At 42.7% G+C, this 23,910-nt stretch overlaps 1 protein-coding gene across 18 annotated transcripts in view; it reads left to right on the forward strand.

The window, feature by feature from the left end:
- Positions 1–590: 590 nt before the first annotated feature.
- SYNJ1 (synaptojanin 1) overlaps positions 591–23,910 on the forward strand; it is a 49,982-nt gene continuing 26,662 nt past the window's right edge. For 5 of the 18 annotated variants that reach the window (XM_039554431.1, XM_039554467.1, XM_039554465.1 and 2 more), the window contains exons 1-13: positions 1,015–1,038; positions 3,087–3,232; positions 9,864–9,950; positions 10,344–10,611; positions 11,728–11,953; positions 13,179–13,262; positions 13,814–13,875; positions 14,165–14,261; positions 15,539–15,708; positions 17,452–17,533; positions 18,716–18,868; positions 21,922–22,087; positions 23,311–23,334. In XM_039554431.1, the coding sequence (XP_039410365.1) occupies positions 3,109–3,232; positions 9,864–9,950; positions 10,344–10,611; positions 11,728–11,953; positions 13,179–13,262; positions 13,814–13,875; positions 14,165–14,261; positions 15,539–15,708; positions 17,452–17,533; positions 18,716–18,868; positions 21,922–22,087; positions 23,311–23,334 (1,543 nt within the window). In that variant the 5' untranslated portion in view covers positions 1,015–1,038; positions 3,087–3,108. Of the gene's footprint in view, positions 613–940; positions 1,039–1,757; positions 1,778–3,086; positions 3,233–9,863; positions 9,951–10,343; positions 10,612–11,727; positions 11,954–13,178; positions 13,263–13,813; positions 13,876–14,164; positions 14,262–15,538; positions 15,709–15,791; positions 15,878–17,451; positions 17,534–18,715; positions 18,869–18,892; positions 20,707–21,921; positions 22,088–23,310; positions 23,335–23,910 lie in introns of those variants that run through there. The other 13 variants (XM_039554491.1, XM_039554485.1, XM_039554508.1 and 10 more) reach the window with 10 other exon arrangements.

The following is a 23,910-nucleotide window of genomic DNA, read 5'->3' on the forward strand; positions in this document are numbered from 1 at the left end:
CCAGTGCGGCACTGCACAACCGGGATTCCACCTCCTGTACCAGCAGCGAGAAGCAGTGAACAAACCAGGACCTTACAGGTGTATCAGCGGCACGTGTTCAGCCAAGAGCAGCAGCTCCACCGCGCGGCCTCGGTGCTGCTCGCCAGGAGCCGCCGGCGCGGCCGGGACACAGCGGCCCGACCGCTGCGGGCCGCCTCCCGCCCGTCCCCGCCGACGCTGGCCCCACCACCCTTGCCCCCGCACCGGGAAACGCCGCGGGAAATTGCGCTGAAAGCGCCAAGTCCGTGTCGGAGTCGGGTTCAGGCAGCCAAAACCACGCCTGAGACGCGGGCTCGTTCCGTGGTACCGCACCAAAGACGGCGGCTGGGCCGAAAGTGGCTCCTGCCAGCACCCAAGATGGCGGGGGCGGTCGAAAGTCACGTGATACCACACTACAGATGGCGGCATCCGTCCCTTTGGAATAGGGACAAAATGGTACCGCGGAGGAGCATCACTCCTCAGAAAAGCGTCTATTTGGCTGCCTGAACCCGACCCCGACTCCAACGCAGCAGACCCCGCGGTTTTAGCGCGATTTTCCGCGCCGTTTCCCGGTGTGGGGACGCGGGTGGTGGGGTGAGTGGCACCGGGGGCGGGTGGGAGGCGGGCGGGCGGCGGGACCAGCTCTGTCCCGGCCGCGCCGCGCGGCTCCTGCACAGGACCCCCCCGGGGCAATCCGAGGCATCTCAGCGGGGCGCGAGGAGTGCAGGGGCTGTGGGGATGATGCAGCGGAAGCTGCAGGCGGTACCCGCAGGGGCGGGGCCCCGCGATGGGCGCTGCACCGGCGGCTGCGGTTCCGCCCCCGTGTCCGCCCGAGCGCGCCCCGTGGCGCGGAAGGCGCGGGTCGCTTTTCTTCGGCGGCCCTATTCCCGCTGTGCCAGCGGCAGCTGCGCCAGGAACGGGGAAAATCCCCTTGGCTTGGGCAGCTGTGGAGTCTGCCTCCGCAGTGGAACACTCCGCGCTCTTCACTAAGGCCATGTTGAGCCATACGAGCGGCTGAGGGTACGGGACTTGTTCAGCTGCAGAAGAGATTGAGCTGGGAACTCTTTCGGGGTCTGCAGCTTCCTCCCGAGGCGCAGCTCTGGTGTCTGCTTTCTGTGACCAGTGATAGGACCCGAGGGAACGGCTGGAGCTGTGTCAGGGGAGGGTTAGGCTGGATATCACAAGAACGTTCTTCCCGCAGAGGGTGCTGGGCGCTGGCCAGGCTCCCCAGGGAATGGGCACGGCCCCGAGGCTGCCAGAGCTCCAGGAGCGCTTGGACATCGCTGCCAGGGATGCATAGGGTGGGATTGTTGGGGTGTCTGTGCAGGGCCAGGGGCTGGATTGATGATCGTTATGGGTCCCTTCTAACTCGGGATATTCCACGGTTCTATTCCACGACTGCTGTCGGGAAGACGCCGGCTCTGGCCGGCTCCCACGCGACCCGAGGCGCTGTGAGTACCGCAGCTCTTTCCCCAGCGCGGTGACTCAGTGGCGGCTCAGTCTGCACGGCTGCTCCTGAGCCTGTCCCTTAGGTTTTGCTCCTCGTAATAATCCCGCAGCCGGGCTTACGGTTGGCTGCGCCCAACGCACGGCTCGGTTTGTTTAAACCACAGCTCCGTCCCACCGCGGCCCCAGTGCCCGCCCTCGTCCCCTCCCTTCCGGGGCGGGCGGCGCAGTGCGGAAGGACGCGGGGCCGGGAGGAAGCGGATCCCGCCGGCTCCGCGGCACCGGGCGGGGCGGGCGGGCGGGCGGACGGACGGTGAGTGGGGGCTATCGTGGGGCCGGGGCGGGGGGAGCTCCTACGGGCTCGGGTGCCAGGGGCGATGGAGCGGGCGCTGCCAGGCGTGTCCCGCTGCGCTGTGTGGGCAGTGCCGGCCCGGCGGTGGGAGCCCCGCGGCTTGGCCGTGCCCTGAGCCCGCCGGGGCGCGGAGCGGTCGGGAGAGGCCGGAGCGGGAAGTGCGTGTCCGCTCTGGAGGTCAGGGAGCTGCCGGGAAGGGAGGGCAGAAAGCCCCGCTCCAGGCGCTCCGGAGCAATCCTCCTTCGCTGCGTTTTCCCAAGCCTTAGCACGGAAAATTGGGGTGCTCTCGCATTTGTTTATGGTTTGTTGCAGTGTGCGAGTTTTGTGGGTTTTTATGAAGATCTCGCTCGTGTGTGGCTGATGGGGCAGCGTCACCAGTACGACACTGCGATGTTTCAGCCGCCGCAGGGCAGGGTTTAAATCCAAACCAAACCCTGCTTTCGTTTAAAAAAGAAAAAAAAAAAAAGGCAAAAAAGCGCCGAAAATAGGTTGACATTTTTGAACGATCCTTTAAAACATCTTGACGGCTTCAGTGTTAAAAATATACTGACCTTTTGTACAAGGTCAGAATTAGTAAAATAGATCTTAAAAAAATGGAAGGCTGCCCCTCTGCTTTTGGCATTAGTTTACCATGAAGGTGGTTGCTTCTCTTCCATATTGCTGGTAGCTGGAAAACCTTCTTTTCTTTTTCTGTTTCCCTAAGAAGGAATCATATTTATTAAGTATTGGGAAAGAAATTGCTTTAAACTAAAAGAGAGTAGGATTAGATTTAGATATGTTCCCTGGGAAGGCGGTGAGGCCCTGGCACCGGGTGCCCAGAGAAGCTGTGGCTGCCCCTGGATCCCTGGCAGCGTCCAAGGCCAGGTTGGATGGGGCTTGGAGCAACCTGGGATATTGGAATGTGGCCCTGCCCATGGCAGGGGGTGGAACTGGATGAACTTTAGGGTCCCTTCCAACACAAACCAGTGTGGGATTCTGCAAAATTCTAGTTGTCTCCAAGAAGCTTTTAAGTAAATCCATATTTTGAAGGCGTTTCTCTGTGTAGTTCTGGTTTTGAAACACTGTTACGTCGTCTTTAGCTAATCCCTGTATTTGTTTTGGAACGTAGCTAAACTAAGTCTCATGCGGTAGAAAGAGGGAGCGGAGGTTTTTGTTGTTTGTTTTTGTTGAACACGCAAAATCCCTAGGAAAGGATGAGAGTCAGACCCGCTTCGCGGGAGGTGTCTGGAAGTACGGGGAAGTTTCACTAACATCATCTTGTGTTGGGCAGGGCTGCCTGCGATCGAGGCAAAATGGCTTTCAGTAAAGGATACCGTGTCTATCACAAGCTGGATCCACTTCCCTTCAGTGTGATCGTGGAAACCAGAAACAGAGAAGAATGTCTCATGTTTGAGTCTGGAGCTGTGGCTGTCCTCTGTAAGTCGATCTGTTTTGATAACTACGGTGTTAGAAAGGTGGCAGATTGACTCTGCGTGAGCCATTTATTTGTGGAATGTAAAGAAGCAGCAGTTCTCTTTTCCTATTTGCTAATGGAGAGGCTTCTGATTTAAATGAGAAAAAGAAAAGAGACATTTTCTTATCTTCATCAGTTGAGAGAGAATTTGACACATTTAATTGCATTTTATTATGCATGTATATTTTCATGTCCACTAAATTCTTGTAATGGCTTCCAACAACATCTTATTTCTTTGTTTCTCATCAACCACATTTTGAATACATGGTAATTAATTTACAAGCTAATACTCTGTGTTGCGTTTCATAGTAATAAATTCTATATTCTTAAATGTTATATCATATTTTGGTTTTAGGTCATTTTGTATGATTTTTTGATGGCTTTTTGATTTTAGCTTTATTTTGTCCCTGTGTTTTTTAACCTAGCTCGAAACTCTCTATTGATTTTTCTCGTAATAAAATGAGTAATATTTGGAGCAAGGTGTCTTGCACTGCAGAGTTATTTTTTACATGTTCTCAGTGAAAAATGCGTGAGATATTTCCCTTAAATTCTTGGCCCTCCCTTTTTTCTTTGTTGGAGGACACTAAAATGAGAAGTGCAGAAGAGAACCATAAGGCCTGTACATAGGCTTTTAAAATACATAAAATGATGAAATATGTTTGTGTTCTTTACCAAGTCAAAGCACCTTGTTGCACAGCGTTTCTGAGCTTGATTTTGGCTCTTTTATAGAAAGTTTTCATACCATGAAAGTAGTTTTCTCTTTAGCCAGCACCTGTTAGAGGCCTGGCACTGACTGATGCGGTTGCTGCAGCTGTATGTTGGTCCAGGTGAACAGTGGGTGCTCTTCTCCTATTTTTGAAATTCTCTTTTTTTTCCTGGCATGGTTTCTTCTTACTGTGTATTTAAGTAATCTCCTTGACTTTGGTAGCAGTATCCGTGTAAGGCACTGTAGTGTCGGTTGGGAATAAGTGTCCAGTCATAAAGGTAGTGAACAGGTTTAGTGCAAGCCATAAAATGTTTTGAAGATTTGTGGAAAAGGTTGTTTTAGCCTGTGTTTAGTAATTACAGAACTTGCATAAGCTACTTAAAGGCCAACAGATGAAAAATTACTTGTTCCTGAAGGTTATGCTCAGAAGGGGCAGTAAGTCACTTCTTGTGCTGGAATACACTGCAGGCACCTGGACAAATGTCCTTCCCTAAACATAAAACCCATGTTAAAGTTCTTGCCTTCTTCTCTGCCTTGTTGTTACCAAGCAGAGGAAGCCAGACCTGAAGGAAGTTTGAAAGCCTCTCTCCCCCTGGGTTTTGTACTTAGCGATAGCTGGTTATTAATCTGCAAAGCACTGTCCCTGGAATTCTAATTGGAAGGTTACGCCATAGCAAATGTTCATACTCAGGTGGAAGTAGTCACTGAGTATTGTTTTCAGTAAGCTTTATCAGGATACTGCTTACTCTTTCTCTGTCTGGTACATGGGCATAGTTTTCCAATGAATATTCAGCAGTGGCATTTTTCTTTAATTCCTTTTTTTCCATTGGATTCCCTAAATTCTTTAGGTTCTGATACTTTTCTTAATGGTTGCAAGATCACAATCTTAAACTGACAGCAGAAGATGCCCAGAAGTTCCCTAGGTCAGGTTTTTTTCCTTCTCTTTTTCTGCTTGCTGTTCCCATCTGGTATCTGTTCTTTTCAATGCGTATTTAAAGGAGTACAATTATTAGTGCCCAGCGAAGATCTGTGAATTGCTACTTCTCTGTCTCGCTAGTCATGTCACAGAATCCAGCCGGAAGATTCCAGTCTGTCGCTGTATAAACTTCCAGGTATTGGTACAGATAACAGACAAAGTTAATGAAATACTGTCCCTTGGGAAAGATTCCCCATGTTTGTAAAATCTGTGTGGATGGATAGAAAAATGGTCAGATCAAGTACATATCAATTTAAATCCAGAACAGCGGCACTTTAAACTGTCAAAAACTTCTGAGTTTTGATGATGGTGCTACCGCTTTTTAGACTACAAAAATTGACAATACTGACCTCAAAACTGTTAGACAGTTTTCCAAATATTTTAATAAATACTGGAGATTAAATAAGGTGTTTATACCTGATCATAGTTCTTACCTGTATGTAGAATGTATAATGTATGCACAGCCTAGTGAAATACACTTTAGCATTAAAACTGATTCATGTGGCTCAGTTCCGAGAGCCTTAGTGAACTGCACCCCCTGGAATATCCACGTACAGAAATTTGGCTTTGAGGTGGGCTAACAGAAAGGAACGAAAGCTTACTGATCCTTTAAACGTCATCTTAAAGGAAGCACATCTGTCATTTTGCTGAGGGAAGGACAACTGCATTAACCTTCCTCCCCTGTGCCCTCGGTGAGGCACTGCAAGATGATTCAGAGGATTTAGCTCAGCCTCGGTAGGAAATGCTGCACAGCTCAGATGGTGGGTGATTTTCGGTGTGCGTGCCATGTGCTGTTGCAGTCAGCCAAGTTGGAGGGAAGCAGGGAAAAGGGTCGAAGGGATAGTTCAGAGGTGGTGGTTATGTAGCTGTTCAGTTTGAATGTGGAAGCAGCCCAGGCCATGCTTCTGCTGGAAGTGTTCTGTGTGGATTGACTCATGTTGCTGTGACCAAAACACCTTAGCAACACTTTGCTCTCTTTTGTACATTCAACACCTCTTTGGTCAGCACGGCCCTGGTAGCTGGAGTCTGAGGGGATCCTTCTCAAAGCCTGGTGAGAGCACCTGGGTTTAAATGTCAGCAGCTTCACTGCTGATTTGTTTAGAATTTAGAGGGAGGATGTCATAGATCTATTTTTCTTATATTCCATATGAAATAGGCAGTATATTTATTCTTTGAAATAGGACTCTCTGAGATGTCTTACCTGGAAAGATTTCCCTTACTGGGCAGGAGTGTGTTCTCTCTCCCTCTTCCTGCTGGTGAGTCATCCCAAAACGAGTGGGAAGCTGTCTTTACTCCTGTCGGCTGCCGTGGAGAACATTCTGTCTGGGAAAACACTGAGCCGTGAGCACACGGAGCAGGAGCATCACGCACATCCTTGGACTTCAGTGTCAGAGGAAAGCTGAGGAGAGAGTGGGTGTGAGCAGGAGGAGGCACAGTGCCCACCTGGCTTCTCTGGAGCTGAAGTAAGAGCTGTATTAACCCGTGTGCAGCAGGCACCCTGGTAGCTATTCACTGCCATGGTTAGCAGTGCTACTCAGACCACTCCTTAGTAAGAAAGTTATTCCATGAATTTAGACCAAGGTGATCTCACCGGGCCTTGAAAAACAATCTGGCAGTGTCCCCTCATCCCCAGCATCCTGATCTGAGCCAGTGTGAGGGGTGTGTCAATAAAAGAGGTATCAAAACTAATAAAACAGTTCTTTGGTTGGTTAATTTAATAAATGAAAGGTGACAACTCCATTCTGATTTTAATGTCATCTCTGTGGTAATATTTAGGTGTTAGCTTTAATTTAAATACCAAAAATTTCACTGTCCTAATTTGTCAAAATCCTTGAAAGCCTCAAAACCAGATTGTGTTAATAAATTTTTCAGATTTTTTTTCAGATTTTTCAGGTTCTACATCTTTTCAAGTGACAGTAGTGTGGACTTTTTCTCGCCTAATGTAAGTGAGAAGTCTTGGGTCTGAAGGAAATGCACATAATTTCAGGATTGGGATTTTGTTCCCAGCTCAGAGTCCCATATTCTACCCGGAAACTGTAGCCACTAACTTGAAATGTGTTGTCTCATGGCACCCTGGGAGCCCACCAAGAAGAGAACCCAACCGTAGAAAGCCTGCATGGTGACTTTTAATGTGATCTGAGCCTTTTAATTTTTAAAACTGGGAAACTGATTTCTGGATCTGGAATGAAGCAGGATACATGTTGAACCAGATTGTCCTGCAAACAGGATTGTTCCATTTGGGTCACACTGGGAGGGTTGACATATTGCCTTCAAAATAATTGAATCAGTCACCTTTCTTAAATGACTCTGTGATTGATAAGGTGTGCTTATTACAGATTACATTTCTAAATGCTGTTATCTGTTAATCCTTAATAAATACTGACTTGAAATTTTGTTGTTTTTCTCTTGATACTGCAAATGGGGCTTTCTGGCTTTTTTCAGAGGTACATTACAAATTGATTTGAAAATCACTTCATAGGTGTTGTGGTTTTGTGGAGTTTTTTGTTAGCTTGGTTTAGGTTTCTTAATATTGCTTGATAGTCATCATGAAAGCATAACATTTTTCCATTTTTGTAGGACTAAGGATAGGGGTCAGTAGGACTGGTGCCTTGAGATTCTGGAGAGCAGACCTTGGCCTGTTGAGGAGACTGCATAGAGCCCCTTGGGAAGAGAATGGAAAGGAGTGTGGTGTAGCTATGTCTTCCTGATTTCATCTTGGTTTTCAGAAGTTTCTAGTGCTTGTTCTCGGTGTTGTAACACTCCCAATCGCGGAAAGCTCCTTTTTGTACACGGCCCCAAAAGCAAAAGCGTGGAGTCGGTGAACAAGGACCAGGGCAGGATGGAGGAAAGGATGCCATATTTGCCACTTTCCCCTGTGAATCTTGGCCTTAAAAAACAAATCGAGGTGGGAAAAGAGCAGGCAGTGTAAGAGAGAAACACTTAGTTGCTGTGGAAAAGCTTGGAGTTCACACTGAATTAAGTCCAATGTAACTGAAAACATGGCATAAAATGCTTTTGGTTGGTTCTTGGGCACTTTAAGAAAATAAGAATTCATTAGTCACGGTAAGTTTCTCTATTTTTATTTGGTTGCTTGCTTTTGCAACCCTTTGCTGCTTTATTAGCCTTTGTTGGCCTTTCTTGTTGGTCCGAATTTGCAAAGCCCGTGTTACTTCATTTACTTTGGGCATTTACTTAGTAGGGCTTAATGAGGATATTCAGCATTCTCTGCAATGGAAAAAGAGAATAAATCCATAGAAGACAGAAAAGGCATTGTTCTGACATGTCATTAAATCTCAGCAGGCACCTTTAAGAAAAATCCTGCAAGAAGTTTGAAACAAAACCTGATCTTTCCGTAATAGTTTCAAATATGGAGGAAGATCACGGCAGCTTTCTGGTTATGGAAAGCTGAGTTTAGAAGAGTACACTGGCGTCTTTAAACCCGTTCTAAAAACAGATTGGAAGAACCAGGGTCTGAAGTTAAGAAGTTCTTTCCAGCCCAGTGGTTTTCTGGTTTAGAAAAACACAGTTTGGTGATGCTGACGAAATGTTTTTAGATTGGCTGCAGGTTCTTAACACTTACCCTGAGTGAGGACTTGGGAAATAAATCCTCCTGCTGCTATAACTCTTTTTATTACATCTGTATTACAGGAATATTAGTGCAATAGGTATCAGTGCAATAAGGTAAAGAAACTTTTTAAAAATCCACTTACTGAAACATTGAATGGGGTTATCAAGCTGTGGTTAAATAATTGTTTGATCTATATTAAATTGTCTGATCCACTTCAGTAAAAGAGCTGGCGGAACAGAAGGGGTGGGCTTGTGCACAGGCAGGGCTATACTGAGATTAGGGAATACTTGTTAGGAAGAGAATTCTAAGTAAAAGAGTGCTTTTTTTATTCTAAAGCAAATATAGGTTTTATTCTAAATGGCATAGCTAGTGTGAGAGAGAGAGAGAGAGCACAGCAGAATTCCAGGGCAACAGGCATTTTGATTTACTCTTCTTCATGTCATATTCTGTGGTTTTTAGTGTCAAAGGGAAGTGGTGCTGATTCTAGGTACCCACAGCATCTTGATCCCTGTAGATCCAGTGGCAAAGCTGAAATTGTCGGTCTTGCCCTTCCGGTGCAGTCTCGGTCACGAGAAGCAGCTCAGGATGGCTGGGGTCCTGCTGCTCTGCAGCGTCTCTCAGCTGGCTCTGCAGCCAAGCTTGCGGGCCGGGCTGTTCTAGCGCTGATGGAAGGGCTGAAATGTACACTCTACTCGCGGGAGAGCAATGGCAGATACACTTCAATTTCTTCTAAAATATGACAGAGTTGTTTTGGGTTTTTTTTCCAAAACCGTCTGTGAAAATTGTGTCTTCCTAATTCATCTATGACATGGCTTTTAAATATCAGTTTTTGTGGACCTGAAAGAGTTTGGATTTGCTTGGAATGTATCTAAGATAGTTAAAATGCGCTCGTGATAACGTTTTTAGAGATAATACTGCCACATCATGGTTTTATTCTTGGAGAAAAAGGGTAATCTTTTCAGGAAAAAAGCAACATTTAGCACTAATTTTAATTGTAGGAGAGCATTCTCAGGCGTCTTACTTGTCTGTGTTGTAGATGCTTTTTGTAAGAGATGATGTTGTTAAAAATGCCAGTGTACTTCTTCAATACCACTTGGAGTTTTTGCAGGTCCTTTTTTTCTTGCTTAAAGACACAGCGTGATCATACTGTGTCATAGAATCAAATTCTCATTTCCCATTATAAAGTGCCATATGCTCATACGTTTAGATTTTTTTTTTCCAGAAGCGTCACGTAAACACTGCTTTTGTAATCCCTCAGGTTTTCAGTTTGAAGTGACTCGTTCTTGGTGCCATGGTATCAGGGCTTTTACATCAGCAAATCTTACTGTGGTTTTCTCTCCACAGCTTCTGCAGAAAAAGACACGATCAAGAATACGTACTCCAAAGTCATGGATGCGTATGGCCTCTTGGGGGTGTTAAGATTAAACCTCGGTGAGTCAAATATGTAGAACTTGACTTTTTCATTTGGGGAAGAATACTGTGCTGCTCCTGTAAAACTGGATCTTTGCAACAGGAACCGGGCTCATTTTTTTCTCTTTGGTTTGTTGTTTTGGTTTTTTCTTTGTAGAGTAACTTACAAGTTTGGAGCCCTCCCAGAAATGAGGTAGTGGACAAAAATAACTTTCGGTTTTGCAATCCCTGCTCTTTGCAGTGTAGTTTCTCCTTTTCTTCTGTTGAACTTGGGAACGTATTCTAGATGTTGGCTCTTTTTGTACTTTTTTCAGGCAAACTGAGGTGGGCTTGCATGCCTTTAGCACATAAATGAATCAACATCCTACTATGCTAAGATCCATTCTCTTACCTGTGCCTTTCCTTGTTTTGCAGGGGACACACTGTTACATTATCTGGTTCTGGTAACAGGATGCATGTCTGTGGGAAAGATTCAGGACTCTGAAGTTTTCCGAGTTACTTCCACCGAGTTTGTGTCATTGCGAGTTGACCCAACAGATGAGGATCGTATTTCAGAAGTGCGCAAAGTGCTGAACTCCGGGAACTTTTATTTTGCGTGGTCTGCAACTGGTGTCAGCTTAGACCTGAGTCTCAGTGCTCACCGCAGCATGCAGGAGCACAGTACTGACAATAGGTTCTTTTGGTGAGTTCAGAATTGGTTCAGCAGGCGTTATGTAGAGTAATGAATCCTTCCACAAAGTAATGCCTGGCAAGTTTTTATCCTTGTCTTTCCCAGCTCTTACACGTACACCTTTCTCCCACAAATCTTGAGGAGATAGAGTAGCGTTACTTGAACTCTTAAGGGCAGAAGTATGGTACTAATGACAGGATGTTTCTGTGAGCGCTTTGAGTTTCTTAATCGGAAGACACAGACAGATTTTTTTTCTGCTTATATTGTATTTTCATCTGAACATCTGCTGTCGTGTTGTGTTTCAGTTTTGGTGCCTCTTAGTTCTTCATCAGTTGTGTCAGTTTTTTAAATGGGTGTGGTAATGAAGCTTCAAAGAAAAAAAATTACTGTTTTGTACATTCTGGGTTCTAAAATGGTGTCGTGTTTATAGGTAGGTTCCAAGAGGGTTTTCAACTTATGAAAGCACTTCAGAAGTTTTGTTACTCAGAAAATTGCTGATTTTATTGAGATGGCAGGTAGGCTGTGCTACAAAGTGCACTTTGCTTGGCTGCTGCACTCACTATTCTTTTACTGGATATTTTCGAATAAAGTATAAGTTTTCACATAAAGAGTTTTTGGTAGAAGGAATCCTGCTGTTTCTGCCAATCAGCAGCTTAAATAATGCCAGTAACGCACACTGTCATGTCAGAAATTCTGGTCCCTTCAACATCTGTTAAAAACGCTCTGTGTGTCCAAGAACCTCGGAATGGTGCTGAAGGCTTGGCTTTACGCTGTTAGAACAGGTGAAAAGCTACATCCTTCCCTCTCTTCTGGGCAAAATACACCAAGCCAGCTCTGGCATATGAGCCAATGCTTCTCTAGTCTTTGCCACTATTTTGGTCAGGTAGAGGAATCTGATCAAGTATGAGACAAAATTATGAAGGTAGAAAGTAAGCTCAGGTCTCTTGTAAACTTTGCTATTTCAGGGACATTTAAATGAGAGTTACATCACAAAACTATCGCATGCCTATTTTCCTGTTCTTATTTGTGCTAGTAGATGTAAATTGTAAGGAGTTAGTAGTTGGCTTAACAGTTTGAGCTGGATTGTAATTCCTTCCACTTATTTGATGGTTGTTTTCTCCCTGATAGGAACCAGTCACTGCATTTACATCTGAAGCACTATGGTGTGAATTGTGATGACTGGTTGTTACGTCTCATGTGTGGAGGAGTGGAGATCAGGACAATTTATGCAGCTCACAAGCAGGCAAAGGCTTGTCTCATTTCCCGACTAAGCTGTGAACGGGCTGGCACCAGATTTAACGTCCGGGGAACAAATGATGATGGTCACGTTGCCAATTTCGTTGAAACAGAGCAGGTATGTTATGCTCCAGTGCCCATGGCTTGGCTGACGAGCCAGTATAAGCCCACGTGTGGTTAGATTTTTGCTCTAAATCGACAAATCTCAAGTCAAGCCTGCCACCAGCAGATATTGGAATAGTTTCTTTGGTGCTAAATTAGGAAGCTAAGTAGGTTACGTAACTTGATCATCTTGGTTTTTAGTGTGGCTTATGGTCAGGGCATGCCTGGGTCTGAGTTGCAGTAGCTTAAGAAGGTGCTGAACTCCTGTGGGTAGCTGTGCTTCCTCTGAGCCCCTTGAGCCGCATGGCCGCATGTGCCACTTCTGGCCTGAGCTAATCTAAAGTAAAGAAACGGGCAAAAGGGATTTTTTGGCAAATACCAAAACACTGGTGTCTGGTGGCTCGGGAAAGATGAAAGCATTCCACTTAGCACAGCTCCTCTCAAAGGCAGCTTGTAAAGCCGCTGTAATTCTGCTGCCTTGGATTTCATAGCTCTGCCCTCATTATACAGAAATGGGAGAACCTGCTAAATCTTTCTTTGCTGGCTTTCCTTGGCTCACTTTCCATGATAACCTATTCCCGAGGGGTTGGTCCTGCAGCCGTGTTCATGCTCCTCGGTTTCTCTGGCTGACTCACTGACTCCTTCCAGAACCCAGGTGACTGAAGGAGGGCTTTGTCCAGGAAGGGCTCTGCTTCTACACCTCCAGTTTAAGGAGTTTAGTCAGAACGCTCTTGTTACGCTTTCTCTGCCCGAGTTTCCTGGCGTGCCAATGTCACTGAATGGCTGTGGCGTGTTATTCCACTTCAGGTGTCCTTTCCTGGATACTTCATGGATGGTGATATGTTGGTTTCTGATGCAGGAAATCTGTGCAAGTGTTCTGAGTAGGCTGCATGGTGATTTTCTGTGCATTGGTGTTTATTTTAACTGTTCCTGCAGAGATGTCTTACCAAGTTATTTATCTTACTCCTAGTGCAGAAATTACTCAAGCCCAAATAATAAAAGCTGTATTTCCTTACACATTGTGAATTGTGATTCTGCAAGGGAGCGTGAGAGCGACGGAACTTTTTGTAGGAATTGTTCAGAGAGGATGAAGAGAAGTCTCAGAAACGCAGTATTTTAGCTGGTAGTGTGGAATGTGTAATACATGAATATTTTATTTGCTCCACGTTTAGTTAAGGCTAAGAGGTCTAAAATCTTACACTGTGATAATTACTAATACTATGCTTTACTTCCCTTAACAGGTGATATATTTAGATGACTCTGTGTCATCTTTCATACAGATTCGAGGATCTGTTCCATTATTCTGGGAACAGCCAGGGCTGCAGGTAAGCAGGAGATAGATATAATTATACAGATAATTCTTATTCGTGTCCTTTTAAACATCATCTACTAGCCTTTGGGCTCTTCTTCACAGTTGCCTGTGAGGGTGAGGTGATCCTTTGGGAGCACGTTGGTGCTATTGTGACTCGCCAAGCCTGCTCTTCTCAAATCCAAAAGTTGCTTTGCAAAAAGAATGTCCATTCTTTTTTCCATGTCTTCTCTTTGAAATTCTGACTTTTTCCTCTTTTAAATGGGTTATCTAAGGGCGTCCAAAGAGACTGTTTTCTTCTGAGTTCTTCTTGAGAAGAAGTCTTTTCAAGAAGTCAGTAAGGATCAAGACCTACTCTAGTAGATTTTCACCACAATTTTCTTGAAAGAGGGACTGGTTCAGCAGCTACTACCATGACTCGTTTTTTACAGGAAGGGTTAAAAAAAAGTTTGTGCCTTACGGGGACTCTAGGTTCTTTAGACATACCAGTATTTTGCAGTAGAACTGCTGAAACGTTTACATGCCTTTTACTCAAAATTACAATTTAATGTAATCTCGGTGTCGTAGGTGGGATCCCATCGTGTCAGGATGTCAAGGGGTTTCGAGGCGAATGCACCAGCTTTTGACAGGTGAAAAATGTCTAAAGCTTTTGTTAATGCACTGCAAACCTCTGATAAGTTCTGCTGCATCACAGAGATGGGATATGTTATTCCAAATGGGAGGCTTTGTCTGTACAAAAGTGGGATTCAGCAAAGCTGGGAACTGCCTGGGGATTGCTTATGCCTTTGAATGCTTCGTTGGAAAGTGTGAATAAAATTGATATTGAATACTTTGCAACATCTCACTCAGTGTTGCAGGTGTTGCTGTTCATTTTCTGCGTGCCAGAAGATGACTGTGGAATTTTTCTTCTGTTAACAGGCATTTCCAAACCCTTAAAAATTTATATGGCAAGCAAATTATTGTAAATTTACTTGGGGCAAAAGAAGGGGAGCACATGCTCAGCAAAGCTTTCCAGGTGAGTGTGACAGTTCTTTCGCTGTGCATATCCTTGGAATTTGCTTGTTTGCAAGGAAGCTTTTACATAGCGTTTGGAAACCAAATCCCAGGTATGCTGTGCTCTGGGAGCTAAGATTGGATTTATCGTAACAGCACTGCTTAAGATACATGATGTGAAATGAATTGTTAAAAGCTCTCTACATGATTCCTCTTTGATTCCGTTCAGATTGGTTACTGTACTGAAAAACTATTAACAGCAACATAGACAGTGTTGAGGGATTTTAAGTTATTTTCATATTTCATCCTTACTAGTGTCTTATTGAGAACATAAGTCTTCTTTACCCTATAAAATTGATGAATAAATACATGATACTTTATGATACTTAATGCTGTGATATTTCTTTTAAGGATATTTCTTTTGGAATAAATGGGTAAATCCCTTAATATTCTTTTAAAACCACAATCTATCACCTTAAAGCTGCTTTGTGATTAGCAGGAAATGTTTGTTCAGAAGATGTTAACTATAAGTGGCCGCTTTCATTAAATCCCACTGGTTAGTTTAAAAGACAACGTCGGAACACTCTTGTTATGCTTTCTCTGCCTGAACCTTGCAGTTCATAAATACCAACCATTTGAGGAGCTCTGTCTGAAGCCAGAGAACATGGCAGTAGCCATCTGTTATTTTCCTTCTCCCTTTTCCCTCTGTGTTGTAGTGATTGAATAGCTGGGGGCATTCACTGGGATATTTCCTGTATCCAGCCCTCCTGGTAGGATACAGGAGGGTTCCCAGATGTGCAGCGATACCCAGGGCTTTGCCAACACTGTCTGAGCACTTAAGGGTTTTTCAGGAAATATTAGGGAAAGTTTTGCTCAAGCCACTCTGCACAGCAACCTAAATAATTTGGGTGGGTTTTTTATCAGTAGTAGTTGTTGAAGTGTTCACTTAACCCCCATTGCTGACAGGCATGTCAGTGACTGTTGGCAAAAAGGGGTTTCACTGAAATGACCTTGTGCAGGTGAAAGCATTTGACAGCAGAAGAGGCTGTGGGCTGCCTTGGTGACCCCTGGGGTAGTAAGGGGAAAACCTGACTTTGTGACAAGGGAAACAAAAATACACATGGAATGTTAATCAGTTCTGAGTGATTTGTTTCAATGGTGGTAAGAATGGTTTCATTTTACCTAATAGAAAGCAAATAAAACAACTTTAAAAATATTTGTAGTCTCTTGTTTAGCTCCTACTTCTGTATGTTGAGGTACTGGTATATTTATACTTTTTTTTTCTGTTTACAATGCCAGAGCCATTTGAAAGCATCTGAACATTCAGCTGATATCAAAATGGTGAACTTTGACTATCATCAGATGGTTAAAGGTGGAAAGGCAGAAAAACTACACAGTGTGCTTAAACCTCAAGTCCAGAAATTCTTAGAGTGTGGATTTTTTTATTTTGATGGAAAGGAAGTGAAAAGGTTTGTGTGTATAACTTCCGTACGTTTCCTCAGATTAAACTGTGGTGCTGGGATGTGTTTCACCCCTCAGCAAGAAGATAAGAGAAAGAATGTTGCTTCTGTTATTGTGGTTTTAGTGTATCCTGGATGATGCTTAACAGCTGAAATATGAGTCACTTATTTTACTCTGGTAAGATCTTGTTTCATTCTGTGTATGCTCTAAAAATTTTCAAGGAAGATCTCTGTGAGACATTCAAGGGGCAGGAATTCATTTCAGGCCTTTGACCTCACAATTTTGTGAAAATGGTCGATTGTCCTTTTTCTGGCGGGCAGCCACATGGGATTAATGACTATTTTTCTATCTTCCTGTATAATATGCTGAGTATTTCCCTCAGTGATGGAACATACCATTTTCTGTGTGTTGTGAATGTTCATGTTCAGGGCAGTGTTTTTGACTGCACCTGAATCCCCCGCTTGAGAGATTCCTTTCTCTCAAGGCAGGATTGAGATGCATGTTTCCTGCTCTGCTCTGTACTTGTTCCTGATTCCTGGAGCAAAGGCTGTGCTTATCTCGACAGGAAAAGAGAAGCAGGGCAAGAAATAGGCAACATTCCTTCTCTTCTCCCTTCCACACCCTTCCTCCTTTTAACTCGTGCGGAGCGAAGTGCTGCGTGAGGTTCTCCCTGAGAAAGAGTTGCTGAATGATGAGGGGATGAGCTCCAAACAGCTTTAAAAGTGGCATGTGTTTTTTTATTGGGTGATTCAAATAATGCCATCGTAAATCAAAATGCAACAGGCTGAAAGCAAAACAAAAAATTGTGGCTTGTGACAGCTCAAAGATTTGTGTTAGTGAAAGGTACAGTAAAAATGCTTGTGAGTTCATGGACCATCTCCTTTGGGAAATGTCAGGCTTTTTGCTTTGTATTTCAAATCAAATGCAGAGATAGTAATGCCAAAGAAAAAAAAAAAAGTCTTGAAGAAAGTTCTTCAGAACTTGCTGCAGCTTGTGGTTAGTTCTCCAGGTAGAGGTGCTGAAACCATACTGACCTTGGCACACGAAGTGGGCAGTGGGAATGACAAAAGTAAGGGGTAAGTGTGTGTCCTTGGGAGAGTCACTGGAATTTTGTACTCCTAGCTGAGCAAGCAGTACATGGATGCTGATTAACATGATCCTTTTGAGAGGTTTCTAGCAGGAGTTAACTGGGCTTCTCCCAAAGGAAGTGGAGCAGTTCTGAGTGCCTATGGGCCTCAAACATCACTTGAGCTCAAGGAGAGAGGCTTGTTTTTAATTTTTATGAGCAAGTAATGAGGAGTTGGAATTGGCTTTAGTTATATCACAAATTCTTGTTACTTTTAGTTAAACAAATTCGAGAACTGTCTCAGTAATTTTTTTTCCATTTTTGTTGTAACTTAAGAGTTACTTCTCTCTGAGGTTCTTTGGAAGTGCGTTAGTTGAATTGTTTGAAAAGAAAACTTAATCCTGCGTAACACTTTAACTAACCAAGCAAGGAGGATTGGGAGAAACTGAAGCAGAAAGACTAATGTTATTTGCAGAAAATGCCTGAGCTGTGTTCAGTGAGCACTTGAAGATCACCCTCTGTTGCTGACACGTTTATAAATATCCTCGTGGGGCAGGAATGTCGCACTGACAATGCCCTGATTTACTGCTCTGGTTCAGATCTCCCTGTCCCTGCCTCTGTTGAGGAGATGTGTGTTAGATGAGTTGTTTCACTTGTTTTCCCTCTCCCGTTGTCCTTGGCACAGATCCCAGAGCGGCACCGTCAGGACCAACTGCTTGGACTGTCTGGATAGAACAAACAGTGTGCAGGCCTTCTTTGGCTTGGAGGTAGGAAACTCACATCCAGCTGCTGCTTCTGGGGTACTTAGGCTGTAAAAGTAGTGTCACCTTCCCTAGGAAAGGTGAATGAACTTTTCGTGGGTGGATTTGTAGTGTGAGATGCTCTGACTTCTGAGAGAAGACCTTCAGCATGTTTGAAAGTGGAAAAGTATGGGTGCTGTAAGGTCAAACGTAGGAAAGTCATGATTTTTTTCTTTTCTGAATTTTAGTTATTTAAAACGCTCTTCTTAAGAGGAATTTCTGCGAGAATTGTACAAGGCATTGGTTGTAGAAGAGACATATCTGATTCTGGAATATGTAGTGCTTGGCTGCTGCATTAACGCGAGTTTTCTATGGCATAAGAATAAATCTTTCTACACTCTTGATGTGTAGAGTACTTACATGTCAAACTTAGCTTTGAAGGTCTGTTTTTTCCTTTCTTACCCTTCTAAGAACTGGATAAAGATAATGTTTTTTTAAACCCATTGTGTCAGATTTTTCAGCAATGAGAATTAAATTATGATTTCAGCTGAAGTATGAGAGCTAAAAGCATAGAACTAATTAATAAGAAGGGAAATGGTTAATCCTGAAGAACTACTTACTTAATTTTAAAATTCTATTAAATGAGATATATGAATTCTTACTTTATTTAGTACAGTTAGATACTTAAAATAACAGTACTGAACTCTGGATGACCCCCTGAAATAAGAGCAAGCACCCAATTTCTAAAACTTCTTGCTTATTTCTTCCTAATTTTGTCTTGCAAGTTTCCTTTTGTATCTTTTGTTGATTCCTGTCCAACCTTCAGAATTTTGCTTTTGTGTGTCTGTTATTTTAGGCTCCTCCTTCTTGCTGTCAGACACCCTAAGGTTTTAAAGATTTTTGAAAGCTCTTGAAAATAGCTTCTGTGTTTAGTTTGGTGAACTTTAAGATGAAAATATGTACAAATCTGCTAGATAATTATTTTCCTTTTTTACTACCTATCTTCAAAAGAAAATGAAGTGTTGGTGCTAATTACATGTATGATGCAGCCTTTCAAGTGTGATACGGTGACATATGCATCGTTCCAAGCAAACTAAACCCCAGATTTGTGGAGTTTTATGCATATATGCTGAAAAATAGGATGTGCCTTTTAACAAATATATTTAAAGTTTTTTTTTTTTTTGCTAATGTTGTCTTCACCTGTTGCAGATGCTAACAAAACAGCTGGAGGTATTAGGATTAGCTGAGAAGCCTCAGTTAGTTACTCGCTTTCAGGAAGTATTCCGATCCATGTGGTCTGTGAATGGTGATTCTGTCAGTAAAATTTATGCTGGAACCGGAGCCCTTGAAGGAAAGGCCAAGGTAAACTACATCTTTTCAAATGTTTTAGCAGTGTTCACTATGGGTTTTAATAAATTCTGCCATTAATATAGCAATGGCAAGATTCTCTCTTAAAAAAATGTGTTCTTTGTAATCCTAAAACAATCCCAACCAAAAGGCAACCAACTGAAACAATTAACTTCAAATGGTTGGTTCTGTTGATAAGCAGGTCACGTTCCTGTACATCCCTTCCTAGGCGCGCTCCTGCCTCGCAGATAACACCATTCTGTGTAAAGGATAAGGCTCAAATCTTCAATTTCTTTAGAACATAGTTCGGAAAAGTGTATAGTCAAATTGGCTTTAGTTTCTTTTGATTCTTTTCACGTTTCTCTCTGTGCCTCTGCTGTTATTTCATTCACTGTATCTCCTTTTCAAGTGTGTTTGATATGATGTTGTTTGTGGTTTTAGTGTTTAATAGTGTTAATGCTAAACAAGTTGTAGCTGATGGGTTTTGTTTGAATGTTTGTCCAGCTTTTTCTTTTTAGTTCTGCAGTTACTGAAAACACCACAAATTTCATTTCTACCCTGCTTTCTAACGCTGTGACAACAGTTCTGTGTTCCATGACGGTGTAATGTTTCTCTTCAGCTTGTTTTGTCTTGGTTGATGCCTGGGTTGTTCCCATGTTCTAATGCTGTCTTTTGGGTTTTTTTCCTCAAAATGTTGCTTTTTTGTTTCCTTAATCCTGTCCCTTGCCAAGTGATACCTGTCAAGACAAATGTTGAACTGTAGCAATTTTTGCCTTTAGTTCCTTCAAAAACATCTTTTCACATTGTTCTTTCTGCTGAAGAATGTGCTGCTTTTCATTCCATGTTATAGCCGATGTACCCATAGCCAACTGTTTTGGATTTTCCATCATTTGTTCATTCACACTGTGCCAGGGTCCTTCTCTGCTCATGTAGGAGGTATCACAGCAAAACACATAAGAAGAAAAGAGCTCAGATAAACTTGTTGCTTATTCTGCCCCTTGACTGATGCATACAAGACTTCTTCATTTGGGAATTGCTTGTATTTTACTATAGAGTGGAATTTGGTTCAAGATGTTTAGTTTTATTTTCTCACAAAAATGTCACCCAGACTGCCAGGAAAACAGCAGTAAGTATTTTATGGAGTGTCTCCGTCTTGACTTTGCCATTCAACCTTCTTAATTCCTTTTCCTAAATTAATAGTTTTCTATTTCATCTAGTTCATTTGGCTATTTGTTTGTTTTTTTTTTTTACTTTAAAAAATGCATTTAATGTATTTACATTTCCATTTCTAATGTTTAAAACATAGAGTAGATGTCCTGGTTCCAGACTGTTAAACCACGACAGTACATTTACTCTGCTGTCTTTAGAATGATGCTGGATCCCTGCCCCGGGACAGCTCTAATTAGTATCACATCTCATAAATCATACCCAGCATCTCTGACACAAATCTTGTCTATTCAGAGAGGATCTTTAATGCTTGCAAAGCCATGCAATACTCGCTCTTGTTTCAATGCACATGACGCAGTATGTTTTTGAGTACTCTCAGTATATACTTTAAAATGCAGTTTTTAAGTTGCATTCTCGTTTCTCAGATGAAAAGTTTGATGCTTGAAATTGTTCCATTTCTTACTTGTCAGTTTGATTCTTCAAAGCCCAAGGGTACTTAGAAGTAAAATTGCAGAAATTTCACATAGGAGAAAATTATTTTAACCCTAAACGTGTTAATATACATTTCTATACTGAAAACCAGTTCTTTTTAAAGTATTACAATGCTCGTTACATCTAACTCCTTACTTGCTCTTTTTTTTTGCTTTCTCTGGGTTCCTTTCAATTAATTGCCTGATATGTGAATGGTGAGTGTGGTTTTGGATCATCAGTTGTACATTGTCTGCCAGGAAGGGAGCATATCCTATCAAAATCCTGTTGCAGTAGAGTGCTCTCTGCACCTCATCCCCATTGTCTGCCAAAAGTCATGGTGTCAATTTACTTCCACTTAGCCTTGCCAAAAGAGTAGCTTCTGTCTTGTCTAGCACAATTCATAGAACTAAATCCTAGGGTAGTTTTATTAAGCTTTTACCTTCTTTTCACATGCATTTAATAGGCTTTCATGGGCAATGCAAGCTGTAAACTTGGGAGTATTTTTTTATAATGACACAATCCCATGCAGCATCCCTGATGGATCACAGTCTGTATTTCATGTACCTGCAGTAGTGTGTGTTTACAGACACCTCACAGGCAAAGTACATGCAACAGCATGTGTAATCAGAATGGTGGTTTTGTGTGCCCACGTCAGCACTGTGAGGTTTGGAATTGAGTATGAGACTGCATTACATGTTAGTTACATTATCCTTTAGGTCTGTGTGACCTTCGGGTCCATCTGCAGCAGCAGCACATTTTTCTGGAGACTCTTGTTTAGCCCAGCTGTGGACACTGTTCCTCTGCCATGCGAATTAGTCAGGCCAGAGTGTGCGGAGACGGTGTCCGGGTGTGTCTGTAGCCATGGATTAGTGTCTGTGTTCCTTCTGGGATACTGCATGAGACTTTGCATGTTCTTTCAACAAGTTAAGGGGTCTTAAGTTGAAGCTCTCTCTCGTTTTTTTAACATGGTTATTCCAGAATGTGACTTCTGAATTCCTATGTGCATAAACATATACCTTCATGTATCATGGTATTTGGACTCGAGCACTTGCTCATCTCTCACTGTTTGGGGAAAAGCCCAAAATCCCTGTCGTGGTCTAAACATGGCACTGTATCAAATTAATTTTTCAAGACCATGGGTTTAGGAAAAAAAAAAAATTCCCCTCCCTGCAGCATTTTATTTTATTTAGTTTAATTTAAATCTGCTTGTTAGATACGCCTTGTAGGTATTACTGTGTTTACCATTTGGGGGTGGGGGGAAAGCACATGTAGCACAGTAGGCTCAGACAATTTGATTTAACACTTAAAGAAGAAAATTGCCTTAGCCCTTAAAATCATTAACACAGTTTACATATGTGCTACTGAATATTGCCAATGTATTATGAGCAGTGTCCGACATAAAATATTTTATACGTGTTCCTCTCTAACAGGCTGGAAAGCTGAAGGATGGTGCTCGTTCTGTGACCAGAACGATCCAAAATAACTTTTTTGATAGCTCCAAGCAGGAGGCCATTGATGTTTTGTTATTGGGAAATACCCTAAATAGTGATTTAGCAGATAAAGCACGGGCTCTCTTAACCACCAGCAGTTTACGCGGTATGTGTCTTTCAGGATTTTAATCTCTGATAACTATTTGGTGTAAAAAAGCTGTATAGAGTTTGTTTTCAAAGCACTGTTGGAAAGTATAAATGCTATTTTATGTTCTTTTGGCTTACTAAAAGACGAAAGTTACTTCTGCTTTACTAATAGTGGCAAACTAATGTGCTGCAGAAATTTCTTTACCTGTGTATGATTTGTGGGTGAAGTTCTGCATCAAAACCAGAGATATTTTGATAAGAAACTCTGCTTGTGCAGAGCAGCCACATGAGTCTTGAGGGTTTGGTACCAGGAAGGTGGTTCCCCTCATGAGAACAGGGTACTGAACCAGAATCCTGCATCCCCAAAGAGATGTAGCCTCTGTGGTCCCCCGGACTGCAGTCAATCCCATCTTCTGCAGGTCTGGTGGACAAGAAAACAGTGGCTCAGTTGTAGGGCTGGGTTCAGTCCTCTCCTGGGACATAAAAAATACAGGAGCTCGTATTTGGGCAAAGAAGGAACTTAAATTTGAGTCTTGTTTCCAAGATCCCGAGTAATAATGTTCTGGGTTACTGCAATTTTTAGGGATTAATAACATCGTTAAATTTTCCTTTTCATTTTTTTTTCCTTCCCCCCAGCCCATCTCAACCTAGAATGAGGAAGAGTATGTCAAAGCGTCAGCGAAAATCTCTGTCTCTAGAAGAAAATCATTGCCAAGTTGTAGTCTTCATCTCGAGGGTCCACACCTTCATCTGATGTGGAATCCGAGTAGTTTTGTCCCATTTGTTTAGCACAAGGTTTCATGTTATTGTAACTTTTCTTATATCTGAAACCTGCTAAATTGACCTTACCTCAAAATTAGTTAAAATTTGTTTTCATTTCTTCTCACTTTTCCTGCGAATGTAAGCTGCCCTTTCCACGTTCGCAGCTCCTGACAGCTGAGGAGCATTAATCCCTCTTCCCCGAGATGTCTCTGCATTCTCTGCTAGGTGGCAAGTTAACTAGTGGGGTACTTCAACCTGTGTGAATCCCTTATTAATGAAGAAGGAAAAGAGAATTTGCTAATCCTGTTGTGAAACTTTGTAGATTTTGCAGCATAAAACGTGTGCTTTAACTGATGCAAATGGTTATGTGTAATAAACTGTATATTAACAGCATGTTTTCTCACACATTGCTGGAAAATCCTGAAAAGCAATGACTTATTTGACTAATTTTTTCTTGTTTTCCTCTTACTGCATCCGTAGTTTCAGAGCAATCATTACAATCAGGTATAGTATAGTACAGTAAAATAAGCTGTAAATACCTGACCAGCGGTCGTTGTCCTCTGGCTTTTCTTTTGTCTGTGTAATATTTGGCTGTGGGCTCACATTTTCCTGGTGGTGTTTGGGTCTGACATTCCTGTGTCCTAACATCCTTTAATCCAAGAAAAGTGAGAATCGAGGAGCTGAAAAATGTTGCAGTTGAACTTGGGTGCAAGTTAGGAAATGAGGTAACCAATTTGCAGGGGTTTATTTTTGCAAATGTTCTGGCTGTAAAGGAATTTCCCTTTTTATTTGGAAGCTTCTGTATTTTTTGCTTTGTTTAGGATAAGAGGTCAAATTCTTCAGTACAATTCGTTATTTCATCTTAATTGCTGCTAGAAGGCTCCACATGCATGTATTTGTGCAGGAAACTAGTCAGCTGTGCAGCACCTCGTGTTCTTGTTCCCAGAACACATTATTTAAAATAAAATATTTCTAATCTCTTCTATTCACATTTTATTGCATGCTGAGCAAATTTAAATGGCCTTTACATGTGCCAGTTTTGCTTTTCCTATATGTGTTTTACTCTACCTACTTAACTCT

This window comes from Corvus cornix, chromosome 1 (assembly GCF_000738735.6).
Source record: "Corvus cornix cornix isolate S_Up_H32 chromosome 1, ASM73873v5, whole genome shotgun sequence".
Lineage (NCBI taxonomy): Eukaryota > Metazoa > Chordata > Aves > Passeriformes > Corvidae > Corvus > Corvus cornix.